General features: G+C 42.0%; 1 protein-coding gene and 1 pseudogene across 6 annotated transcripts in view; both read left to right on the top strand.

The window, feature by feature from the left end:
- Positions 1 to 23,680, top strand: part of FER (FER tyrosine kinase) — a 340,298-nt gene that overhangs the window by 10,240 nt on the left and 306,378 nt on the right. For 3 of the 6 annotated variants that reach the window (XM_075932046.2, XM_075932040.2, XM_075932042.2), the window contains exons 2-5: positions 9,224 to 9,504; positions 11,354 to 11,471; positions 11,673 to 11,848; positions 14,565 to 14,829. In XM_075932046.2, coding sequence (XP_075788161.1) covers positions 14,623 to 14,829 — 207 coding nt within the window. In that variant the 5' untranslated portion in view covers positions 9,224 to 9,504; positions 11,354 to 11,471; positions 11,673 to 11,848; positions 14,565 to 14,622. The remainder of the gene's footprint in view (positions 1 to 9,223; positions 9,505 to 11,353; positions 11,472 to 11,672; positions 11,849 to 14,564; positions 14,830 to 23,680) is intronic. The other 3 variants (XM_075932044.2, XM_075932043.2, XM_075932041.2) reach the window with 2 other exon arrangements.
- Positions 5,551 to 5,704, top strand: LOC112546785 (U1 spliceosomal RNA; annotated as a pseudogene).

Below are 23,680 nucleotides of genomic sequence, written 5' to 3'. Positions count from 1 at the left end.
AATGTTATTCACTATATACTAGGGGGCTGTGCCTCCTGCTTGCTAGCTTGCCAACTCCCCTCTCTCTGAGGGTAGGTGTCTGGCCGGAGTGAGGGTGCAGAAGTGGGTTGGGGGTGTGCGGTCTTGGTGGAGGGTATGTGTGAGGGAGCTGGGTGAGTGAGGTCTTGACTTGGGGAGCATGAGTGAGTGGGCTGAGGGTGTGGGCTCTCAGCAGATGGGGTGTGCAAGAGAGCTGGGGATGTGGGGTCTTGACAGAGAGTGTGTGTGTGCGGACTAGGAGTGTGGGGAGATCATGTGGCTCCTGTCTCCCAGGAGCTCTTGAGTGAGGGGGCTAAGGATGCAGGGGTGTGTGAATGAGGGGCTGGGGGTGTGGGGTCTTGGCCTCCCCGGTACTTGGGGGGTGAGAGCCGTGCTGCATCCCTGGTGCAAGGCATGGGGCAAGGTGGGGAGACATTGTTTCAGATGTTAGTCTGATTTCAGTATTGCTATGGCTGAATTTTTCAAACAATACCAATTAGGTGTTCAAATCCTATTAAAATTCCTTCTTTGATAATTCCAGTGATTGTTGGTACATGTTGCTGTTGAAATAGGTTTGTAGACATTAATTATTTTATTTTCAACCTGGCTAGCACTGGGCGCAGGGTGAGATGTCCCGTGTCCTGGCTGCCCGCTGCCCCATCCTCCGCTGAGCCCCGAGTGGCTGCGTCCTGAGCCCAGTGTTGAGCTGCCCAGGTGTAACTCACTGCTGCAGCCTCTGAGGTGTCACAAAGGGGTGGCCCAGCAGCATTTGGAGCAGCTGCTGTTTCCTTGCTAGTTAGGTTGCCCATTTGTGGGAGGGGGCAAGGTGTGCGTAGGGAGGGAGGAAGAGAGATAGGGTTTATGTGGTATAGGGGCTGGGAGAAGGGAGAGCCAGGGCTGGCATGGCCTGGGCCAGGGGAGGGAGGGAAAGAGCCAGGGCTGGCACGACCTCTGCTCTGCCCATCCTGGTGGCTGAGGGGAATGCCTGGGTTGCCTTTCCCAGAGGGGAGTTGGCGAGTGTAGCAAGCAGGGGGTACTGCCCCTTAGCATATTATAATTACTGTAACGGATCTGTCAGAAGAGAATGAATGGTGTTCTAGATCACCCCAGAGAAACTCAGTGTTCTGTTTTTGCCATATCTGCAGACTTAGTTTCTCTGGGCTTTAGCTTTATATACGTGAAATGGGGATAATGCAGACAGCCCTGTGAGGATACAAAATTTGTATCTGCATCCACAAAAATGAGCCATGGATATCCAGAAATTTGCAGAGTTCTAGACACAAAATTAGTATCTCTATCTATATTGCAAAAATGATGTGTGGATATCAGAATCCACATTTGTGGATGCACATACCTGCGGATTTGTAGAACTCTAATAATGCAAATTACCATTCTGACCAGGATTTTAGAACATTTCAAATAAGACACCATAAATATTTCTCTAATTAAAGAGTTAAAACATACAAACCTCCAGAACACTTTGTAATTATTATTTGAATGATAAATTATGTATATTGTGGTTCAATAATCATGAAGGAAAATATTGACCAGCAGTCTTTCTGACTGTGCATTATCAATTTTCTGTACTGATGAGGCACTGTGTCCTTTAGAAAACAATATGGTATGATCATATAAGACTGTCATGATTGTACATAAGGAGGTGTAGGTAATGTTGGACAGTTTGCATTAAGAAGTTATTAACATCGTGACATTTGAATGGCTTGCTGTAAAACTTTGACATTTAAAATGTATTTTTAAAATGGAATATTGATGCAACATAGAATTTTCATCATATTCAATAATAGTTGCTAGACAGTGTGAGTGCGCTTTGTATGACCCAGGAAAAGTGTAATTAGTGAGGGTGTAATGCATTCCTGAGAATGAGCCCACTGTATTTCACCTAAAAGATTAAAATAAACCTAGAGGAAAATTAAACAATATTAAGTCAGTAGGACCAAATGATATTCATCCAGGAGTTCTGAAGGAGCTCAGATATTAAGTTGCAAACCAACTGGCATGTAACCTGCCCCTTAAATCGGCCTCTGTACCAGAAGGGCTGGAGAATACCTAAGGTAATGCTTCCTTTTTTTAAAAAAAAGGCTTGAGAGGCAATTCTCGTAGATGGTAGAGGTGTATAAAATTTTGAATTATATGGAAAAAGTGAATAAGGAAATGTTACTTACCTCTGCACATAACAGAAGTAACAGAGGTCACCCAAGAAAAATTAATAGACAGCAGGTTTAAAACAAATGAAATATTGCTTTGCACCACCCACAGTCAGCCTCTGGAATTCACAGTTTTGTTTGCAGCTCCTGAGTCTCAGAATGATTTGAAAGCCAAATGTGTAACTGGGTTAAAAAAAGATGAGTTTGTGGAGAATTGTATTATTTTTATATATTGCTAGCCAAGATAGGGATGAACTGCATGCTTTAGGTATCGCTAAGCCTCTGACTGACAGAAACTGGGATTGGATAACAGGATAGATGGCTTAATTATCCTGTTCTTTTCATTTGTTGTGAAGTGTCTGGCAGCAACCACTATCAGAAGATAGGCTACCGGGCTAGAAAGTCTGATGCAATATGGTCTGTCTTAGGATTTTATATTAAAACTAATTATAAAAAGGATACTTTTCTGTGTGTCAGCATACGCATCAATGCTTGTACTGTTCTTAAGATAGACATTCAAAAAGTTATTCAAACTGCCTATTTCCCAGGATACGTCTTACTTTGACTCCACTTGCTATGTATTTTTGAGGTCTCCAATTAGTTTTTCAATGTTCCTTTCCTACACTGAAGACAGAATCAAACCTTTCTCATTTCTAACTGCCTTGTGATAGCTGAACCTGAGAGCAGATGTTCATAGGTGCCATGGAAATGGCTTAAAGTTATGGTGATTAGCTTTATGTTATACAGGAAGTCATCATAGATGCTCATAATATTGCTTTCTGGCCTTGACATTTGAAATCTAAATACTGAAAAACTTAATTTTGTGTAGGATAATTTTTTGTAGCTGCTGGCAGTTTGTTGCCTTCAGAGCTGGGTAGTTGGAAAGCATTGGCAACTGGCTGGGAGTCCAATTCCCAAGTCATAGTTGCTGTTAGTGGGGTGCTGTTTTCAGAGCTGGTTGCTTGGCCAACACCCTCTGCTGCAGCTGCCCAATTGTGAAGGCAGCGCAGAAGTAAGGGTGGCAGTACTGCAGTTCCTCCTAAAATGAACTTGTGACATCCCTGTAACTGCCTTCTGGGTCAGGAAGCCTAATTTGAGAAATGCTGGTTTCCCCCATGAAATGTGTATAGTACAGTACAGGGTAAAACCACAAAAGACCAGATTTTTTATAGAGTGAGACCAGATTTCGGTCTGACACACATTTTTCATAGTTGTGAGTTTGGTAGGGTCCTACTTACAACTTGGTCAAATTCAGACAGAATTTCCTGAGACCACAAAAGACACACGCTAGGGATGTAATCGACTAGTCAACTATCCGATAAGCAAATGCGTATCAGATAGTCAACTAGTGACTCAATATTAGTCGCTTCCGCTCCCCCCCACACTTGCTACCTCTATCAGAGAGAGTCAGCAAGCAGGGGAGCAGAATCCGGTGCTGGGGGGAACCGTCTTAAAAGCTGGATCCCCCAGCACCATCTCTGGGAGGGGAAGGGAGGGACACAATGGGGAAATAGTGGTGCTTCCGCCTTTGAAAAGTAGCGAGAGCAGGGCTCTTGCTACATTTTAAAAGCAGAAGTGCTGCAAGGAGTGCGGGGCCGGCGAGAGACTGCTTGAGTCCCCTGCTGACTGTGCCTCCCATGGCTGGCAGGGCTCTTGTTACATTTCAGAGGCAGAGGCACCCTTATCAACTAGTCAATGCAAATTACATCAACTATTCAATTAGTTAGTTAATCTAAATTTAACATCCTTAGCACATTCCTGACTCAAAGGCCATCCCCTGCCTAATTTCGAATCTCTGCTCCAAAGCTAGAGTTTCTCAAAGAAAAGGTTGTCAAAATGTTTTGTAACATGGACAAAACAATGTGTTTATTTTTAAATCTCTTTTTCAGTAATGGCTGAATCGTTTTAGTGGAAATAAATAAGTATTCTGAGGCAGACATTGTGTATGGTAAACTTCAGCCCAACTGGTTAAAGTTTGGCAGAGCTACAAGCAAATGAAAACTAAATCTTATAATGGGAAATATTAGGCAACCTTAAATATAGGCAGCATTACCATCTCTGCTTATAAATGTGTGAGGCTGTTAAAATCCAGTTCACCAACACATCTAATATTGTGTTAACCACAGTTTTTATAAAAAATAAGTTTTTATTTCTGTAGATCTCCTTCCAGTGTATTGGAGTTCCCAACAAAACGTTTTATTGACTCTTCTAATGAAAATAATTTCTTAAAAACAGATAGTTTATATAATGCAGCATGTTTGACAATACTAGGGGCAGAAATGACTATATTCAAATTAAAAGGACAGTTATTCTTTCAAAAAATTCTCTGCACTTGGACAGTGAAAGCAAATAAAGTAGTATTTTGTAGTGCTAAACTTCTAGGATTTAATAGTGCTAAACATTAAAAAAAATTTAGTACTAAAACACTGTCAATATTTTAACTTTGAATGAAGTTATATAGTTTGCACAGTCAACCTGTGGAACTCCTTGCCAGAAGATGCAGTGAAGTCTAGAACTTTAACAGAGTTCAAAAAAGAGCTAGGTAGATTTATGGAGGTTAGGTCTATCAATGGCTATTAGCCAGGATGGGTAGGAATGGTGACCCTGGCCTCTGTTTCTCTGGAGATGGGTGATGGGAGTGAGCACGTGAGGATTACCTCTTGTGATCCTTCCCTCTGGGGCATCTGGTATTGGCCACTATCAGCAGACAGGATACTGGGTTAAATGGACCTCTGGTCTGACTCAGTATGGCCTTAAAAATTTTTCCCTTAAAGCAGTCACTGCTTAATGTGCCTTATCTTGTGGAGGGTAAAATACCTGATTAGGAATGCTGGCCATCACACACAGTCTTTCCTCGAGATGGATGTGAAACCATGAAAAAGAAAGTAATAAAGTATCTTTGGTATCCAGTCTATGTAACTCATCCAAGCAAATGTAAATCAGAAGTCCCCAGGGGACAGCTCTCCTCTTTAGAAAAGCAGGAATTCTCTTCATTTGATATAGAATGGGATTCCAAGATAAGGACAAAAAATTGAGCAACAGATGAGGATTCAGGATTAAGGATTCCATTATACTTTTTTAAACGTTCACCGTTTAAATATATTGCTAGTGTAAATTTTTATCAGAAGTTGTAATGGACAGAAAAGTAGACAATTCTCTGAGCAGGGACTTCAGAGCATCAGGATATTCAGTGCAAGCCATCCTGTCAGCTATATGTTTAGTTAAAAATAAGGGGCAGATGCCTACTTATTTCTCCATGCACTGTGGGTAGGGCACCGACTGCTTGCAGCACTTGGCATTTGCCTCAGCACTGCAGCAATAATCCAAGGTTGGTGTGAAGGAGAAGATGCTGGAAAAAGAATTTACTCTGCAGATCTGGCAGGGGAGATACTGTGATCACAAAGGTGGTTTTCCCAGAGTGAGGCTCATCCATTGCACGGCAGATGTGCTGACCTGTAATTTTCCCCAAATGAAGGAAACTCAACTGCATAATTTGTGGTGGCTCCTGTGCCATTCAGGTTTTGACGTTTTCAAACTTATTAGTAAATTTAATTGAATCAAATCCAGAGCAAATGGAAAAATATATTTAGGTACAGGTAGGCAACACCCAAGGTATGTGGAGTAAACAGTATTAGTATGCTTGAACCATCATCTCCCATTGACTATCTATTATAGGCTCTGCCTTTATCTCTATATCCCTGTGCCTGAGGTTCTTTCATTGAGGATATTCCAGTCCCCTCAACTAAAGGTCTGTCATTTTTACTCTGTTACTTTGAAGTCTAGGCATGAATAACCTGGTAACTACTAATCTGGCATAAATGATATAGTTGACTTTGAAGCCCAAATACCTTCCCCGCTATCCATCCCAATTATTTAGTTATAAAGATGATTAAGGTTTCATGAGTGAAGACTGTTACATCATCTTTTACTGAAGATACATATGTCAAAGAAATTCCAGGAATTTTTAAAAAGCATATTGATTATAATTAGGTATATGAGCAAATATCTGAGTACATGGTTCATCGGTCAACCCTCACGGTTACATGCACATCCCCCGCTACCCATCTATCAGAGGCAGCTGGGGAGGGAGGAAGAAGCCCAGTGCATTTGCCACCCTTCCCTCACTGCTGCCAACCACGGAGGCAGCAGTGCATGGAGGGGTGAGGTTGGGAGTAGGTGCTTGCGGGGAGCTGGCTTAAAAGCCAGCTCCCCGCAAGCACCAGTTCCTGTGGAGCTGTCTGCCTCCCGCACAGCTGAGGGTAGAAGAGGGGAAATGGGAGCCAGTGCCAGTAGGGAGTTGGCTTAAAAGCTGCTTCCCGAGAGCACCAACTCCTGCGTCTGCATGCCCTTTGCCCCCCTGGCATGTAAATATGTAACCACTGAAAAATTCAATGGTTACACCATTACACAAACACATTGTAACACCCCTAATTATAATGACAACTAGATAGTGTAGGGTCTGTTTTTATAATGAAGAGTAAAGAAGGAAGAGATGGGCTCTGTCAGAGAGATGCCATGCTTATGGGTTTGCTGCCCTCTGCATGGAGTGGAGAAGGCCAGAAGGGGCTGGTAGCTCCAGGGTATTTCTATGTAGTATATCACTGTAGTTTTGCATTAGTTGGACATGTAGAACAGTTAAGACATTTGTATTCTATGGTCCAGTAGAGACATAATAAGCATAATCCAGTCTCCTTCCCCAGAATTTACTCCTCCTGTGTTGTGTAATTGTGTACATGTGCTGTACAAGAGACTGGTTATGCAAAAGTGTTGTACAACACAAGTATAACATTCAGTGTAGGAAGCTTTAATTATCATTGTAATAGAGACCTGGAAAAGCAGCGGAGCCGCTACCTTCCCCACATAAACTAGTACACTCATCTGCTCCCAGGACCTTCAGCTCTTGAGGGAGACCCCCTTTCCTGAGTCCTTGCTGTTCCTTCCTTCTTTTACTACTCTCCTGTTATCTGGAGGCTTCATTAGGAGAATGGATTTTATGATCTTCCTCTCTATGACCCATATTAGCCCTCCTTGCCCTTTCTCTTAGGGTAGCCAGGATAAATTTGACATTGGATCCCAGACTATGCAAGAGCGCAAATACTTAAGGGACCTGGCCCAGTAGTGGTGGTACAGGGTCCCCTTCTCTCCTCTTCCACTGCCACCACTCAGTAGATCTGAGCCAGGTTAAACTTGCTGGCTCCAGGCTTAATGTTGGTCCATGACACTGAGAGGAGCTGCCATGAGTTTGGCCGATGAATTGGGATGTTGATGCCAGCTGTGTTCTCAGCTATGTTAGTTGTGCACATTTGGGCCTGATTTCTGCAGGTGCAATTGCAACTTGGGAATCTGCAACAATTTACCAGTGAGCACCCATGAACGAGTGCGATGTCCTGAGAACACCATTGACACCACAAATAATGAGTTCCATGGCTTCACCTTTCATGGAGGGTGCTTTTGTGATGTGATATGCGCCTTTCTGTTCAAGGCGTGCTTGTCAGTTCTGTGGCTCTCACTGGTGTCTGTACTCTGGAATTGAGACATTTACTTTGATCAGCTCTTTTGTTTCTCCAAGTTCACAGGAATACAAATGTAATGGTGAAGATAGACGTGTACAAGGCCAACAAATCCAAATGCTGTTTAGCAATTCCTTACAGGGCAGGCAAAAGAGAGTTCACACCCTCAGTCCAGGTTGTAGATATCATTTTGTTCTAGCTATAATAGTTCTGTACACAGAGAGGTGCAACTATGTAAGTGCAATGAATACTGGAACTTAAGCCATTGGAAAAAACAGTTATCAGGTGCTATGCAGCTTCTCTTTTCAAAATTTCACTCAGTAAACCAAACTGGATTATGAGGTCACAATTTCCACTTCCTTCTCCAGTGTCAAGCACATTATGTTCCATTTTCTTTATTGCATACAAGAAAAGAGATAGAGATTGTGCGGTTTTAGATCTCAAACAATCCAAAAGTTTCCACAAAAATGACAAACTTCAGGATGGAGACAGCCTTAGTTCTTGTAGTGTACTCTGGAGATTTTGTAATTTCAGTAGATTAGGTTGAGTTTTATGTATGCCGTCAACACCATTGACAACTAAATCTTGCCTGTTTTGAAGCATCGCTGTCATCTTCTCATCCTGCTCCATGAGTATTGGCGGTAGTGTAGGACACTTATGTGACCAATAGGGAAAATGCCTGTATTATTTTTTATAAATATTCTGTATGACCCTGTTTCTCTGTTCAGTTGTGTATTGCTGACTGAATACATAAAGTCAGAGGAGCCTGTAAAGGGGTTGTTTACAAAGAGAACAAGGAGAACAATGACCCAGTTAAAGACCATCCAGATTAGGAGGCTTTACTTTTTGCAAGCCTAAGACTGGCATCAAAGAAGATCTAAAAGCACCTAGAACAAGTGGGTTTTGGGGTGATCCAGAAGAGGCTTTGGGTATGCCAGTGAAATAAATAGCAAGCTGGGAAGACTCAATCAAACACAAAGCAATAAGACTGCAAGCAATTGAGACTCTTTCTCCTAAATCAGAAATAAGGAATAAGACTCACCAGAGCTATAAATAGAGAGCCTTAAGATCAAGTAAGGAAATGTGTGGCTTTTAACAGTGTTATTTTGCAGAGGATGAGATGGGTAGCTGTTTCTTTGAGATGAGTGGTATAGTCCCTGCTACAGTTAAGAGGCAGGATTTTTTTTGAGGAGATAAGCATTTGAATTGCTTCTTTCAAGCTCACAGCATGGGCTAGAATTTTCCATCTGCTCCCCAAAGAATTAGATCTAGAGAAATGAAATTAAGTTGCAGTGCTTGATCTTAAGATAGAAAGTTTGAGAGAAATAATGGCTCATACTCCCTGAAGAAACACAGGCATGGTTGGGTGTTTTGTCCTTTTGCGAAGAGAGCTGCTAACAGCAATCACAGAAGATAAGGAGTACCTGTCTGTGAAGAAAACATCTTCTGACATGGACAAGGTGATGAGTAAGATATTCCATATGTATTCTCTGCCCCAACATCGTCTATTGTGTTTATCCTTTTTTCCAGACAGGCTCTGGTATTCCCTCATCCAGGATCTCTAGAAGATAAAGGAGATTAACAAGCAAGATCCAAGAACGTGCAAATTCAGGTACATAACATCAGTTGCCCTACACTTTCGGTATGCAGGTGCCAAAGACACTTACAATGCATGAAACCCTGGAGAAGCTGAAAGAAGTATAATCATGACAGCCCTACCTTTGGATAGCTGATCAGTTCCTGATTGAATTTTGTCGTACCTTTCAACTGTTAGCAGCGCTCTTGTTCTGAGATACAGTTTCTACTTCCAGGTGAGTTACATGATTATGGGCATAGTAAATCATTAAAATAAGGCTTCCGAGAGAGGCTTCTAGTAATATGCTTATTTTCAGTCTATTGAAATCTTTTTCTTAGTCACAATGACATCTGCTAGATAATTTTCAGAACTTATAGCCTTACTCCGGAAAGAGCCTCATTGTGTGTTTCGTGATGATAAGATGGTCTTTAAAACAGCATCAGAGTTTATTCCCAAAGTGGATGCTTCTGTTGACGAGTCTCAAGATTGAATTTTTCTTATTGAGTGTAAGCTAAAGCCACCTGCAGAAATAATTACTTGAAATATGACAAATCAAGAGGATGACTACTTCGTTTGTATTCAATTGAAAAGCAAATGGAGAAAATAATGGAAATTTTGTGTCTGAATAGATGAGATGTATCTTAGAGGATTGTAAATGGTTAGATAAAATGGTGTCTTGAGGATAATGAGGATTTTTTTTCACAACATGACTAGATCCTGAACAGAGAAAGAACATGGCTATATCATGTTTCAGTTGAAAGAAATTAGCAAAGGATCTCTTCTGTTACCAGTCTCCTCACTTGCTACATATAAACCAAGCCTTCAGACATCTTGATGTGCCTTGTTGGTATGAGCTTGTTTCCCATTAGTGAAGATACTAACGAGAAGAAGGAAAAAATTAATTATCCTGTGTTTTTCCATCAGAACTACCACTAATATTTTTCTTTAAATTCAGAAGCTTTGTTATGCTTAATACCCCTTGAAATGAGCTTAATAACCCTTGAAATGAAATTGTGTTAAGATTATTGATTTTTCTCATACCTCATGGTTGGGTGATATTTAAAGAGTTTAATGAGTATTAACTCACCTAATTGTGAACTCATTCCTTCCTAGGACCTTAACTTAGTTTGACAAGATTCATGGGTCACCCCCTTTGAACTGTTGGTGTCTCTTGGATTTCATTGTCTGCTAAGACAGTTTTCTAGGTAGCAGAAACGTGGGAGAAAAGAATAGGAGAGCTAAAAGCTTTTATGTTGGCCATGACAAATTCAGGCTGGAAGTTAGAAGACTATTTCTAACCATCCGTGGGAAATTGTTCTCCCAATACAAGTTGTGGGAGCAAACAACTTAATTAGCTTTAAGAACAGGTAGACCCACTATTGAGTGTAGTTGGATGGGGCTGTTTGTGATGGGGCAGTGCGCAACGGGGAGTTTAGGGGGGTGTCACTTTCTGTTTAAGTCAGGGCTACTCCACATGCGACCTGCAGCCCATTTGTTTGTGGCCTGCAGTGCAGTTTGGGTTTACGTGAGGCTAATGCATGGCCTGCAGGTGGCATCCTTTGAACATGGCCTCCACTGGAAACATACTCCACAGTGCTGAGGCATCTCCTACACAGGGTGAGCACTGAAAGACGCAAGAGGACGGTCTGGCTGGAACAGATGGTACAGGGTGTCGGCATTTCTAGCCCGCAGGGAGGAGGAGCCGCGAGTGCTAGGGCATTGTGTAAAACAAGATACTAACATGTATTTGCGCATATATATATATATATATATATATCACAGAATGAAAGGCACCAAAATAAAAATAAACCTTTCTACTTCCAGTAATAGCAGATATGTAGCTATTGTAACTATTCTGTGACATATATATTGAAGCAAAACTGTTGTCTTTCCTTGGAGTTCTGTATAAAAACGGATGGCAGAGTATGGTTTCTGGTCATTAGAAAAATCTTTGCTCCTTATGTCATGTCTTCAACTGATGATCTGAAAAGGCAAAAGATCTGGTTGAAGTTTAAATTATTGTAAAGTATTAAAGAGTGCAGCAAAATAAATGAAAACAATAAACGTGTGTGTTTTTTACACAGAATTCTTTGGAAATTAAAAAAACATAACGGGAGGAGTGCTGGAAAAAAGGATAAGTCAGAAGATTTGGACATTGGATCAGAGGATATCGGATATCTCTGTAATACAACACTTAAAAAAGTATGTGAACTGTTTTCTTCTGTTAGTAAGCCTGAGCTAAAAGTCAGCAGGTCATTTTACCACTAACCATGGTAACATTTGTCATTTAATAATTTTCCTTATTGTTGAAATTTATGGTACAATGTACTAACTTTCTTAAAATACAGGTTTTTTGTCCATCTATCAAACAGAAGTAATTTCTTGTTTTGTTTTTGTTTTTAGAATGTTATATTGCAGTGGCTGCTGGAGGGCCCCAAAGAGGATCGTGGTTCTTTTGTGATAGGCACTGCATAAATATATAATGTGACATGGCCCTGCACGGAAGAGCTTACTCTTTTCAGATGACAAGTGAGATAGGAGGCCTAAAGAAAAAGGAGCACAGTCAAAGATAGACAAATGTTTGTTATTTACAATTGGATGTTTTTCTATCTAACATAGATAACATTTTGAATGTGTGGTTATAGTGGAAAAGCAGAGTCAAATGAATGTATCTTACATTCTAGTATATTCTAAATGGTTATTGTGGGAGTAAGGTTTGTAATGGGCCATGTAGCGAAAAAAGTCTGTCTCCCTTCATATTTTTGTTAGTCAGTTTCGTTGTTTTAGTGGAGCACAGCTGTTTACAGAGCATCCATTCTGGAAGGTGAGATTTTTGCCTCAAGTAAATTGCAAGCTCATGTGGAGGGTTTTGGGCATCAGTGCCAAAGCCTTGAACTTGACGTTGGATGTGCTATCATTTGTATATATTGTTGCTGTAAAGAGTGAGATGATCACTGAGCTGTCCATGACAACAGCTACAGCCATAAAGGGAACAAGCTATTTTAGTATTCATAAGGAATGGATTGGAAACTAATACAGATGCTGTTAAAATCCTATTATATAAACCAGTGGTATGGCCTGGAATATTTTGTGCAGTGTTGATCATCCTTTTTCAAAAATAATATTTCAGACCTGGAGGGGGGTTAGAAAACACTAACTTCCGTAAAGATTCCATTTGTACCTCTTGTAGTAAATTTTCTCCTCAAACCCTCAAAAGTTCTTGTGTGCTGACGGAGTTGCACATGTTTGACTCCTGTAGCCTGCTTCAGCTCAGGGCTGCAGAGCAGAGCTTGCCTTGCAATTTCACCTTCTTCCTCTTGTAGACTGCCATGGTGCTGGGCATATGAAGGGAGAGTAGGGAGACTGTCCATTGGTATAGTGAGGGGGGTGGAAGGAGCAGTTGCCCCATGGCACCATGATAGGGTGAGCGCAGGGAGAACTGTGCGAGTTGGTCTGATGTGGCCGCAGCCGCAGGTGCTGCGGCGAGACTGGGCAGTCCTATATCCGCCTGCACCATTCTCCCTGTGCTCACCCTAGTGTGGCGTGGGGGTTGGGGGCTGGAGAACTGCCCCCCCAGATCCCTCGCTACGCCACTGAGACTGTCTTGATTTATGCTCATTGGGACCTCATTCCCCTAGCCTGAAGAGCATGGAGGAGAAAATAGCAGCTTGATTAAAATGCTTACAGGTGAATAACCAGGGAACAGATGCAAGGCAGGGTGGGGAGATAGAGGCAGGAATTGAGTAGGGAAAGAAGAGGAGTTGTGGGATAGGGACAGGAGTAGAGGGAGGGAGAGGATAGGCCCATGAGATGGAAGAAGGGCAGGTATCCAGGGAATTGGAAAAGATAGGGGCCAGGAGTGAGGGGTCTGAATAGGAGTGGTTATGTGGGTGCATGGGAAATGACAAGGCCAGGTACTGGCAGAGTTTGTAATGCGGGGTGCGGCGCAAGGAGGGTTTAAGGTAGCAGGAGGAGTGGTAAGTAAAAGAGCAGGTGAGAAGGAGAAGGTCAGGAGAGGGAACCAGGGAGGGAAGGTGGAAGCAAGTGAGATACAGGAGACAGAGTTGAGGTTAGCAGCAGTAGTGAGAGATGGACAGGAGCTTTGAAGAAGTGGCAAATTTGAGCAGAAAGAAAGAGGCTGGTCTGATAATAAAGAAAGGTCTGTATACACTGGAGAGCACTCCCCCAGAGCATAGAATTGAATTGCTGAGTCTCTACATGGCTTTGCTGTTTAGTAAATAGCTATAAACGTAATAGCCAAGTGTATGTCACATCCCCCTCTCTAGTGGCAGGTCTGCATAGAGGAGAAGAATCTTCTACAGTTACCACTTACCCTGCTCAAGTGCAGAGGGGCTGTGCTGTGATTCTAAAGAGTCCTTGCCTGCTGCTGACTTAAATTGGGGTCAGTGTGATTCCTCATGATGAAATTCTTGCTCTTTCAGTTGGCTTAGGAAAAAGTATTATGCTTAAGTTGTAAAGTCAAGCACTCAAAAGTTATGAAATGCCAGAATTAAAGTTAACCAATTAAGTGGGATCCCTCTCCAATCTTTCTGCACTTGGGGCTGCTGGCCCCACTCCCATGCCTCTCCCTGTCCTCCTAAGCTTGGGGCCACTACACTGATTCCTGAAGTGTTAACAACTGACAATTGACTAACTACTAGGAATTTTATGGATTATGATGTGCAGTATACTGTGAAGAAAGGAGGGTGTCTGGTTACTAGGTGTCAGGCAGGATAATCTGGGATTATTGTCTGGAAATATATTTGTTTCCATTGATCTCTTTCAGTTATTTAATCAAATGTGTCTATTTAGTTTGGGAATTCAATATATGTTATATAATTATATGGACCATCTTACTATATTATTTAAGAACTCCACCATTTTTACTATGCTCATCTTCACAAACATCTCTGTGAGGTAAGAAAGTACTGCTATGCAGTAGTACTTTATGCAGATGGAGAAGTAAAGTGCAGACAGACTGAGCAACTTGCTCAAGTTGACATGGGAAGTCTGTGGTGGAGTTAGCAAGTTTGAATCTCCCAAGTCCTGGGTTAGTGCTTTAACCGCAGGACTGCCCTTTTCTGCTACTAGCTGTTTTCTAAGTGGTTACTGTGCAAAGCGGAGCTCCGTTTTTTGCTGTTGAAAATTGTGGCTGATTATATTTGTTCAGAGATTAGTGGTTAAATTAAAATAGCAGCATCTTGCTTTACATTTCAATATGTGTCATCAGTTTGTGATCATTGTATTGAAAGAGAAACCTATAAAATGTAATTCTCATGTATTTTCTTTTTACAGATGTGGTGACTAGAAGAACCTCTCTTTTTGTTCATAGCATATATAGTGCCTTATAAAGATGGGGTTTGGAAGTGACCTAAAATATTCTCATGATGCTTTGTTAAAATTGCAAGATTGGGAGTTACGATTACTAGAAACTGTGAAGAAATTTATGGCCATGAGAGTAAAAAGTGACAAAGAATATGCATCCACTTTACAAAATCTTTGTAATCAAGTTGATAAAGAGAGTACTTCCCAACTGGATTATATTAGCAATGTATCCAAGGTAAGAAAAGATTATTTAAAAATTAAAATTGGCGTGTTATTGTTTTAATTATTATGTTAACTCCTTTTTCTGCATTGTAAAGTCATCTCTAAGATGAACTTCAAAAGTGTTTCATTGTCCTTTGGTGTTTGTCCTTTTGGGGGTGAATCCCTTATGCTACCCTGAGTCTTGTGTTCCATCTTCTTCATTCTCCCACCTTTTCCATTTTCATTCTTTGTTAAGCCAGATGTAATTCTGCTTCAACAGTGGCCACTGGATTCCATTCATGCAGCTTCTTGAGAGTTAGTTTTAGTAAAGAGGTTGAAGTATGTCTGCTACAGTCCCGGGGCAGAATGTGTTATGAAACTTCTCTGCTTGAACTGAAAAAAAAGGACCAAGCTAGAATCTTTAATTTTGATCTCTGGTATTGTAGACTCTGGGGTACATAGGAACGGCTGTACTGAGTCAGACCAAAGGTCCTTCTAGCCCAGTATCCTGTCTGCCGACAGTGGCCAGCACCAGGTGCCCCAGAGAGGGTGGACTGAAGACAATGATCAAGCGATTTGTCTCCTGCCATCTCTCTCCAGCCTCTGAAAAACAGAGGCCAAGGACACCATTTTATCCCCTGGCTAATAGCCTTTTATGGACCTAACCTCCATGAAATTATCTAGCTTCTCTTTAAACTCTGTTATAATCCTAGCCTTCACAGCCTTCTCTGGCAAGGAGTTCCACAGGTTGACTACACGCTGTGTGAAGAAGAACTTTCTTTTATTAGTTTTAAACCTGCTACCCATTAATTTCATTTGGTGTCCTCTAGTTCTTCTATTTAGGGAACTAATCACTAATTTTTCTTTATCGGCCCTCTCCACACCACTCATGATTTTATAGACCTCTATCATATCCCCCCTCAGTCTCCTCTTTTCTAAACTGAAAAGTCCCAGTCGCTTTAACCTCTCCTCATATGGGACCCGTTCCAAACCCCTAATCATTTTAGTTGCCCTTTTCTGAACCCTTTCCAAGGCCAAAATATCTTTTTTGAGGTGAGGAAACCACATCTATACACAGTATTCAAGATGTGGGCGTACTATAGTTTTATACAGGGGCAGTAAGATATTCTGGGTCTTATTTTCTATCCCTTTCCTAATAATTCCTAGCATCCTATTTGCCTTCTTGACCCCCGCTGCACACTGCGTGGAAGTTTTCAGAGAACTGTCCACGATAACTCCAAGATCGCTTACCTGATTTGTCATAGCCAAATTAGCCTCCATCATACTGTACGTATAGTTGGGGTTATTTTTCCCGATGTGCATTACTTTACACTTATCCACATTAAATTTCATTTGCCATTTTGTTGTCCAATCATTCAGTTTGGTGAGATCTTCTTGGAGTCCCTCACAGGCTGCTTCTGTCTTGACTATCCTAAACAGTTTAGTATCATCCACAAAATTTACTACCTCACTGCTTATCCCTTTCTCCAGATCATTTATGAATAAGTTGAAAAGGATTGGTCCCAGGACTGACCCTTGGGGTACACCACTAGTTACCCCTCTCCAATCTGAAAATTTACCATTTATTCCTACCCTTTGTTTCCTGTTTTTAACCAGTTCTCAATCCAAGAAAGGACTTTCCCTCTTATCCCATGGCCATGTAATTTACACAAGAGCCTTTGGTGAGGGACCTTGTCAAAGGCTTTCTGAAAATTCAAGTATACTATATCTACTGGATCCCCCTTATCCGCATGTTTGTTAACCCCTTCAAAGAACTCTAATAGATTAGTAAGACAGGATTTCCCTTTACAGAAACCATGGTAACTTTTGTCCAACAAATTATGTAACCCATATAATGTTATGTTTAGAGGGGTTAGCATTAGACTATATTGAAGTAAGATTTTTTTAAAGAGTTAAATAGAAACTATTGTTCATGTAATTTAAAGGCTGTGACAAAAATAGAAAAAAAGCCAGGAAATTCAGAGCTAAGGCTGACATTCTGACTATTATTCACACCACAGTGTGTAGTTGTAAAAACAAAGCATTGATTAAGGCCAGAGTTTCTCAAGACTTTTTCTCATAATTGTAATATTGTTAAACATAGTATTTTTGTAGTTTTTTTTAAAAGCTTGCTTTTTTAACAAAAAATAGAAACCGTGTGGCAGTGGCTTCCACACTTCACCTGTTGCTAAGCCTTAGGTCAGTGGTAGTGAATTGTTACTAACCAGTTGGTCCACTTAGCCTTATCCACATCTTCATTCCAAAATAAGAGGCATTTATATTTATAATATAAAACAAGAAAATGACACTGGTTACTGGCAACACCTAGATTTCTCTTATTGCAGCTTTCTGTATGTATATTTGAGTGATATATTCTAAATCTAGTTAACTAATTAAAAAGCCGTTAAATAGCCGTTAGCTAAGTAAAACTTTTTTCATAGCAATATCCAGCACAGTAAAAAAACTTGGGAATTTACTTGTCAAATCATACTTGTACTATAAGACAGAGAGAGAGAGAGTCTTGAAGAATGATGCATTGCAAAGTGAATTGTTACTAACCAGTTGGTCCACTTAGTCATATCCACATCTTCATCCACATCATTTTCTCCCAGTAAGCAATTTTCCTTATGATGTTTTACTCTTGTAGCTAAGTCCTGCATCATCTTCTTGTACTGCTTATACTTGACACATTTTCTTTCTTTACTCAAAGAATGAATTTCTTCCAAATATTCCCAGATAAGGTCTGTCTTATGCCCAAAATAGGGATGTAAGCGACTCGTCGACTACTTGATAGGCAAAAGCTTATTGAATAGTTGGCATACTGGTCGATAAGTCACTCGTCCCCCTTGCTGCCTCTATCAGAAAAAGGCAGCAGCTGGGGTTGGAAGATGGGGTGCTGGGGGGAGCCTGCTTAAAAGCCGGCTCGCTCAGCTCTGTGGTAGGGGTAGGGGCACGGGTAGCATTCCACCTTTGAAATGTACAAGAGTCCCCACTATGCTCTTCTGCTTCGAAATGTACAAGAGCCTTAGCAGGAGCTCTTACATATTTCAAAGGTGGAATGCAGCACAGCACTTCTGCCTTTGAAATGTAGCAACAGACGGGTGGACTCTTATCAACTAATAGAAGTGCCCTTATCAACTAATTGAATGTAGTTGATGGAAATTCACTCCATTGTTCCTTTCTATGCTCCTTCCGTCCTTTCCTATATATTGTGTCTCTAAGACTAGGTCTTAACTAACTCCTCTGCAGTGCTTGGCCATGGTCCATCACCACAAAAGCACAGAACAAAAATAATACTGTCTAGGTTGTCTTCCTTTCTACATGTTACTTTTTAGTCTGCTGAGAAACAAAAATTCAAAGCCTGGAATTTTCAAGAAGTAAGAGCTAGTAGTTAGCCTGGACAGATTAGAACCATTAATTCATTTTTCTGAGACTGTAAGTGTATGTGTAACATGTTTGTGACGAGAATTAATTGTAATTGTTATTTTTAAAAGAGAAATTTAGTATTTTATTGAATTAAAAAATAAAACCAGTTTTAATAAATACATCTTGATTTTTAAACCATCAGTTTTTATTAACTCTGGTTATAGATCTGTGAGCTTAGCATTGATCCAGGGCAAAGTAATGCAGTGGCTCATACAAGACTTGATTGATAAAGCAGTTAAAGCAGTCAAAACAATTTTGTGGAAATCACACTTATCAAAGTACCTTTATAGCTTATTTTGTTGACATTGCAAGGTTGGGTGATAAAAGAATAACACTGATGTAATAGGCTTCTCTAAGAACTGATTTGGTATCACATGGGACATTCTGATTAAGAAATTACAACAATGCAAATTTAACATGGCACCCATTAAATGGTTTAAAACTCGCTATTTAATGTAACTGTTAATGGGATTAATCATTGAGTAGGTATGTTTCTAGTGAGATTCCACAGAGATTGGTTGTTGACCACACACGATTTAACATTTTTATCAATGACCTGGAAGAAAATATAAAACTTATTGATGGTAGATAATGAAAAGGACAAGTGACTAATTCATAGTTATCTGAATTGCTTGATAAACTTGGTGCAAGCAATACTACGTAATTTAATTTGACCAAGTGTAAAAGTCATACATCTAGGAACAAAGAATGTAGGCCATACTTAGAAGATGGAGATTTTGTCTTGGGACACAGTGACTCAGAAAAAGAGGAGGTGTGAAGGTGGATAATCAGCTGAACATGAGCAACCTGAGTGACAGTGAGGTCAAAGGGCTGATGTAATCTTGGGATGTATAAACGGGAAAATCTTCAGTAGGAATAGGGATGTTATATTACTTGTCAAGTGAACACTGGTTTGACTGCTCTTGGAATGCTGTGTCCAGTACTAATTCCTACAGTTAAAAGATGATGATAAATTGGAGGGAATTCAGAGGAGACCCAGAAGAATGTTTAAATATTTAGAAAACATGTAGATGCCACTTGCCATCTTGGCACCAATTTTCGCTTATGCAGCACTGATCTCTGTCTCCAAACCTGGTTACCATCAATGTTTTCATTAATCTTTTCTGTCCATGTGTAGATTTTTTCCATCCATGTGCAGAATAAACTTCCGTGTGCAGTAGGGATGTAAAATCCTGGTTGTTGATCTAACTGGTTAAAAGTTAGGTTTATTTAGCATTTAACTGGTTAACTGACTAAAGCAGGATCCCAGGCTGGAGACTGCTTCAGTCTGACTGGAGCAGTCCCCAGCCCATGGGGCCCTCTGCCCCCCTGTATGCTGCAGCTAGGGCTGCTGTCAGGTCCCAGCTGCCAGCCCCCAACCACCCTGGAACAGCTCCTGTCTGCGGCTAGTGAAGACTTTCCACAGACAGAGGCTACTCCATAGGAGCAACCCATGCTGTGGGACACCTGGACAAGAGCAGCCCCTGTCTTCAGTGGGCCTCTTGCAGGGCAGGAACCAACCACTAGTCAATGGCAGGTAGGGAGCTGCTGCAGCCCCCTTTGGTTAATGCTTAACTGAAACTGGTAAGCATTACCCATTTAGGGTAGTTCTTACTGGTTAACCTGATAACCGGTTAACTTCCACATTCCTAGTATGCCCCGCAGCATGTGCAAATGTTCACCACTAGTAGAAATAAAAAACCTAGCTGTGAGCACTCTGCTAATCAGCTTGGTGGCATTTGAATCTTTTCTGAGTGGTTGCACAAGTGCACAGCTTACAGGGAACGATGGTTGTCGTCCTCTTTAATTTTTCTGATGAGACCTTTTGCTAGGTGCAGCCACCTTCTCCTGCAAGATGACTTTCACAGTCACCAGGACCTTCTGAAGAGAATAGCCTTAAACTTGTAACTAGAAGCAGAGGATATGGTGGCTATGGCACCTTCAGAAGTGGAGCTGCCAGTATATGAAGATACAGGCAGTCCCCGAGTTACGCGGATCCTACTTATGTCGGATCCGCACTTACGAACGGGGCTTTCTCGCCCCGGAGCTCGCAGGCAGCAGGACCGCCCAGAGCGCAGCGGTCCCGCCACCTCGACCTCTCGGGCGAGAAAAACTGCCCCGGGTGCCCCTGGTCTGCTGGGGACGGTCTCCAGCAGACCAGTGACACCTGGAGCAAAGTTTCAGCAGCGGCTGAATCAGGACACCTGGGGCAGAGCAGCTGGGGTGCTGCTGGGTTGGTCCAGTAGCGCCGAGGAGCGGCGGCACTACTGGACCAACCCAGCAGCACCCAGCTGCTCTGCCCCAGGCGTCCCCAAGTCAGCCGCTGCTGAAACTGACCAGTGGCTGACTACAGGAAGCCCCTGCCCCAGGGCTTCCTGGAATCAGCCGCTGATCAGTTTCAGCAGCAGCTGACTTGGGGATGCCTGGGGTTCTTAAGTTGAATCTGTATGTAAGTCAGAACTGGCGTCCAGATTCAGTCGCTATTGAAACTGATCAGTTTCAGCAGCAGCTGAATCTGGAGGCCAGTTCCGACTTACATACAGATTCAACTTAAGAACAAACCTACAGTCCCTATCTTGTACGTAACGCGGGGACTGCCTGTATACTGAAAGTGGTTAGGTCCTTTACCAGAAAGTGTCCCCTCAGCCCCCAACATCAAAAAAGGCAAAAAAATTTTTTTTTTTTTTTTTTTTTTTTTTTTTTAATGTCCCAGCCAGAACCTGTGAGTATTTATACTTCTACCCACTTCCTGGTTCATTGATGGGGTCTGCTGCTAAAGCATAGGAGAGGCAAGGCCAGGCCTGCGTCAGGCTTAAAAATAAGACCTCAAAGAGTCTAGACTTGTTTTGGCAAAAAAATTCATGCCATGATCAGTCTCCAATTCAGAATCTCTATCCAGCAGGTGCTGCAGTGGTGATATAATTATAATATATGGGATTCGATGGCTAAATTTAAGGACTGCCTGCTACAGGAGTTCAGACAAGATTTTGTATCTATTTTGGAGGAGGTTGTGATGGTGGCCAGAGGCTTCTCTGAATTGTATTGAATATGGCTGATTGAGAGGTCTTTGTCCTCTGCTGTGTTCGTGCGAACGGAGCTCACACTGCAATTCTCAGGGCTGTCGCAGGAGCTGCAGCAGTCCATTCAGGACCTGAAATATTCCTGTGTCATTATAATATATGGGTTTGGTCTGGGCACTGCTGAGAAGGTCAGATCAGGGCGAATTGTTTAAAACCAGGGCTACTTACAGCCGAAGACTGGGGTTCTCCTCTGTAAGACACCAAATCAATACACAGAGCACTTCAGCCACCACTCTGGCCAGCAAGAACCCTCGCCAGCAAAACCCTTTAGACATCCTGTGCTACTGCTGATATTTCCCAGTCCTGAAGACCTCTGCGCGTTCTAGACTTGTATTACCTCAAAAGATATTTCAAGCAGTTGAAGTGCTTCATGATCTCCAGGGCTGCTATATGCAGGAGACAGGTACACTGCCATCTAATTGAAGGATGGCTATTTTTGTATTTCTATTTTGCATGGTTACAGGAGATTATTTTGTTTTGTGACAGGGCAGTACCACTGCCAATTCATGACACTGCTCTTTGGGCTATTGTTTATGCCAAGAGCCTTCATGGCAGTGACGTCTGCTTATCTGAGATATCTAAGTGTACCGAGGTCTCTATACCTTGATGACTGGATTTTCTAAGTCAGATCTATCTTCTGGAGTCCCAGATCTGAGCTGTGTCTGATACCATGCTTGTCAGAGCCCACCTGCTCACAAATGCCCAGCTATGCTTCAGGCTGCTAAACTGCATGGTTATGTGTGTATTTACATGGTCCAGCACACATGTCTATGGCCCAGATCTCTATATTCATGACTGGCATTGGTCTACCTTCATGGCAGACATGTTTTGGACTTAATGATCATAGTTACAGTGTCCTGTCATCTCTGATGTAGTGGACAAACTCACAATCAGTTTTTAAAGGGGTACCCTTCAGAGCTCCACTCTCATTGGTGACATTGGTCTTTGATGCATTGGATTTGGTTTGGGGAGTCCTCTTTGGCACTAGGTCCTCTGTTGGCTGGAGGATTGCTCCTTCCATAAAAATGCTCGACATGAGTATTGCTGATCTTGCCAGATAATACACCTGCAATATTTTATATCAACAAGCAAGCTAGAACCCATTCATCTGCCCTGTGTCAAGAGGCTGTGGGATTCCTGTGTGCAGCATGCCATTTATCAGGTGGCATTGCATCTTCTGGGCTCCTGAAATGTGCTGGATCTCTTCAGCAGGTCCTTCTCTTCCTGCTATGTGTTGTCAGTCCAGTTAGATGTATTTCAACATGAAGGGAACTGCCCAGGTAGACCTATTTATGTCCAGACAGAACAGAAAATGTCAGCATATTTGTTTGCATTGTGGGCTTGCCAGGGGCTCCCTGTCCAACACTTCCCTGCTTCCTTGGATGGGAACACTGCTGTATACCTTCCAGTTGGTTCTTCTAATTCATAAGACCAAGAGGGACAAAACAGAAGTCATATAGGTATTTTGGGGTGTGGCTCAATGACACTGTTTCAGCATACTTTTGGACCTCTATTTCGCATCTCTACTAGATATTCCCACTTGAATGGGATTTATTGTTGAAGAATCAGAGCTGGTTGCTCCACTCAAACCTAGCATCACTGCATCTGATGGCATGATTTCTTCATGGCTGAGCACAGAGGAGCAGGACTACTAGGAGCAAGTTGAACATGTCCTGTTGGGTAGCAGTATGCCCTCCACTAGGGCAACTCACCTGATGAACTGAAAGTGTTCCACCTCTTGGGCCACAGGCAGGGATCTCTCTCTGTCTCTCTCTCTCCTCACTTCATTCCATATTGGACTTTTTGCACCATATCAAACTACTTGCTCCATTTCTAGCACCAGGGCCTAGTCCTTATTCAGTCAAGGTTCACCTGGTAGCCATCTCGCCCTCCAGTTTAGTGTAGATCAGTCTTGTCTCACGAATGGGGTCCTGCCAAATTAATGGTCTATTTTAGTCAATTTCATAGTCATAAGATTTTAAATATGATAAATTTCATTATTTCAGATATTTAACTCTGAAATTTCACAGTGTTGTAATTGTAGGGGACCTTACCCAAAAATAGTTGTGTGGGGGTTGCGAGGTTATTGTAGAGAGGTTGTGGTACTCAATGCTTATAGCTGTGCAGCTGCTGGCAGCAGCATTGTCTTCAGAGCAGGGCAGCTGGTTGTTGACCAGGAACTCAGTTCTGAAGGCAGAGCTACTGCCAGCAGTTGCACAGAAGGAAGGATGGCCTGGTATGGTATTTCCAGCCTTCTGTGCTGCTGATTGCAGATGTGGGCATTTAGTCAGCAGCCACCGCTCTCTGGCCACCCTGCTCTGAAAGTAACAGTACGGAAGTAAGGGCAAAATGGGTATGGTGTTATCACCCTTACTTCTG

This window comes from Pelodiscus sinensis, chromosome 6 (assembly GCF_052426305.1).
Source record: "Pelodiscus sinensis isolate ZL-2025 chromosome 6, ASM5242630v1, whole genome shotgun sequence".
Lineage (NCBI taxonomy): Eukaryota > Metazoa > Chordata > Testudines > Trionychidae > Pelodiscus > Pelodiscus sinensis.
Note: the sequence above shows the minus strand (reverse complement) of the source record. Positions and strands in the feature narration are given on the sequence as shown.